Consider the following 3,481-nt stretch of genomic DNA (forward strand, 5'->3'; position numbering starts at 1 on the left):
TGACACCAAAAATTGTGATGGAGGGGTACCCCACATTTATCAGAACCATGAGTGGATGGCCGCGTTTTCGACCGTTTAGCTCAGTCGGTTGCCGTTTTATACTCATGCGCGTTCGGTCATGAGTTCGGGACCCACAGAACAATCACTTACTGAACTTTGAGTCAAATTTTTTTTGAGTTCTCACCTCCTTTAACACTTCTTTTTCGCAAAAATGAATCGAAACGGGAATTAAGCACAATTTATATTCCCGTCCAACTTTGAATTTCTTGATTTTTCACGAGACCTTATCCTCATTTCCTCAATAGACTTTTTTCCAATCTTGTCACTTCATATCGATCAGTCAGTTCGAATTCTACATCTTTTTACAATCGAGTTGCTTGTAATTGAGAAATGGATAAAAGTGAGTTCCTATCGATCTGAAACTGCTCTTCAAACCATTTTAATTCCAGATCCTGAAGATCAAAAGATTAAACCAGGAGTCGAAGATGACGATCAATCGAAGAAAACAAAGGCAGCAATGGCGGAAGCATCGACAATCGGATGGGGAAGACGATGGAAGACTCATATTGGACAAAAGACTGGATTCGTGGAGCAGACAAAATTGGAGCCACGTTTCGAGGTGAGGAGTGATGAACTCTATCTTTGCATCATAAAGAATTCCAGAGAAATATTGAGAAACTGATCTCCTACCACAACATAATCTACAAAATGGTCGACGCAATCGAACTACAAGTCCAAATCGATCCGAAAATTTTGGCTCAAAGACGTGTCAGTGCTCCAAATGGTGAAAACGAATGGGGTAAACTTGGTGGATGGTTGCATTACTTGGCCATGTCACAGTTTACTGAACAGCCGGCGGTTTGGTTCTTAAAATCTTTTGAGACAATATATCAACATATTTCAGAAAATTCTCGATTCGTACAGTAGAATGTGTGGGAAAATAGGTCAAAAAGAGAACCAAGTTCAGAGAAGAAGTGAGTCATTCGATTGTGTTAAACACTGAAACATTAATTATTTCAGCTCGCAGTCATTTGATCAAAAGAATGCGTTTGTACACTGGAGATGATACGGAAGAGTTGAATAAATGTGTGGATGCCTTGCAGCCATTGCTCACCGCACTTGATGATACTCGTCGCATTGTAAGTTGCTTCTTTTCATAGGCTTTTTCATATTTTCCAACTAACGAAATCTAGATGAAATCAGCGAAAGTGTCGAAAGATTTGGTCGCAAGAGGCCAAGCTTATCAGTCAATGATTCTCGCATTCAATCACAAAGCGGGTGAGATTCAAGGATGGATTGATGAAGTGACAACAGTGGTCACACTTCATCAGAATGAGCTTATTAGAGTAGGAAAGTTAGGAATCACTCATTTCTGAATCAATATTTTCAGTTCTGTCGTGAAGTTGCAGTTTATAATGATGCAGTGTACAACAATTTGAATGAGACAATGCTTCGTCTGGGTTACCTTCCACACAAGAAAGATCAAAAGTAGATTAAAACAGTAGATCTGAAGATTATCAAAGCTGAATTCTGGTTTTAATATGATCTTTTATAGTAGCTGAATAAATTATTTCTTTACTGTCATTCAAATTTCAGGTGTTATTCATATATAAATATGTTGTGTAGGAGTGCACAATACGATGAGCGTTCGGTTATAGCATGTTCTGTACTGAGCATCCGGTCACAGTATGATCCACGAGGAACCTAGAATTTGAGGAGGGATCTACAGGGAGCCCAGAATCGGAGGGACAAAACGAGACAGAACGAAACAAGAATATGCTGGATTGAACTGGAATTCTCGCAAAATTCTGAAGCTGATTCTCGCGAGACGACACTAGAGACGACACTGATTCGATTCTATACACAGTGTACACTCATTCTAACCTTTCATAGGTGCGAGTCTACTGTTCAATCCTCATTGATACTTTCTGAGTGATTACAAAGCCCGAGTATGTTTTCCTGAAACATACGTCAATAACTCTCCGTGATCCTTCTTGAAAATGCTATAAAATATCACGAAATGTATGAATCAGAGCTGTAATTAAACTTAATCCCTTTCAAAAATGCCAAAATACTCCTACTTATAAGTGCTAGTTATGCTGCTCTCACAATCATCTTTTTATTTTGTTTTTAACTTTCATCTGAACTTTTCAATTCTCGAATCCAATCAACTCTTCTCAAGGGGAAAGGCTCGGCTACTTCCCGCAACAGTTACGCAGCATTCACAGCTTTTGCAACAGTTACGCGACACAATCGCTACAGTTCCACCGCAATAACGACAAATCAGAGCATATGCAACAGTTATGCAGCATTCACGGTATTGCGACTGATGGTTCCCTTGTTTTCGGGGTGCGCACCAGTTGTGCAACAATCTCACAACAGTCGCGCAGCAACTGTATATTCGCTCCAATGCAAATTGAACTGTGGCTGCATTTTTCATTTTTTCCAACGTATATTTCTTGTCTATTTGACAAATTTTATCATTTTTTAAATACTTTTTAACTCTATTTTTCAAAATATTATTTTTCAGAAGAAGGATATGTGTCAGGATGGCAAAAATGAGTTACATGAATGCAAATTGGAAGTAAAACGAAAGGTTGGCAGTTTTGAAGGAAGCCTTTTATCTTTACTTTTGTTCTTAATTTTCAGACTACCGGAATTGGTGCAACAATGTAGCTGATCAACAAAAATTAACATATTCGATAAAAAATTTGGACTTTTCGAAGCTACAGACCATAGGAACTTGGAGACTTTCACCGATGGCTGGCCACCATGAATTTTAAATGTCGTTTCTAACTATAAGTTGTTTTGTTTTGCTTTTAATTTTTTTTTAAAGTTTTACTTTCAAAATAAACATTATTTGTTATTTTTGTTATTCTGTTTACAAATTAATTATACTGATGAGAAACGAGAAGCAATGAGCGCATGCAGCACGCCGGCAGCACTGATGCATCAACTGTGCAGCATTCATGCAACACTTGTGCGCCTCTGACGCAGCAGGCGAGCGGTCCACGAATGACTGCTGCGTTAGTGCTGCGCAACTGTAGCGAAAAGTAGCCGAGGGGATATACTATTGAACTAACCAGTACTTTTCAAACTCTTTCTCCACTTTCCTCCTCTAATCAATTTCTATTCAAACATAGTTTCTGAGTTCATAATAGTCTGATAGCTATATTTCTTCTTCTCTGATGATGATATCCATTCGAATAACATGACGATAAAGAGAAGATGAAAAGCTCTCGAATATTTGACTAAAACGAACTGATAATACCTGCTGAGTCTGGTGAATCCGAGATAATCCACAGGTGTCCCGCCCGTCTTTTCTTCTCTATTTCCATTGATACTTTTCCATTTTGCAAGTGTTCCCTTCGAACGCAAAGTTCTAATTGTACCAGATCACTGACCCATTTTTTCTGTTTCCCGTTCATTTTTGTGAAGAGTTTTCCTATCTCTGACTTTTTGATTATGATATATTGTAGAA

The 3,481-nt window shown here is 38.4% G+C and overlaps 1 protein-coding gene across 1 annotated transcript; it reads left to right on the plus strand.

The window, feature by feature from the left end:
• Positions 1-390: 390 nt before the first annotated feature.
• GCK72_009372 (uncharacterized protein) lies at positions 391-1,492 on the plus strand (the record flags this gene model as incomplete). The annotated part of the gene is made up of 7 exons (XM_003112948.2): positions 391-400; positions 450-619; positions 664-858; positions 905-974; positions 1,021-1,139; positions 1,194-1,346; positions 1,391-1,492. The coding sequence occupies 7 exons, from the start codon at positions 391-393 to the stop codon at positions 1,490-1,492; spliced, it is 819 nt and encodes a 272-aa protein (XP_003112996.2).
• Positions 1,493-3,481: the final 1,989 nt, after the last annotated feature.

Source organism: Caenorhabditis remanei, chromosome III (genome assembly GCF_010183535.1).
Source record: "Caenorhabditis remanei strain PX506 chromosome III, whole genome shotgun sequence".
In the NCBI taxonomy this organism is placed as follows: Eukaryota; Metazoa; Nematoda; class Chromadorea; order Rhabditida; family Rhabditidae; genus Caenorhabditis; species Caenorhabditis remanei.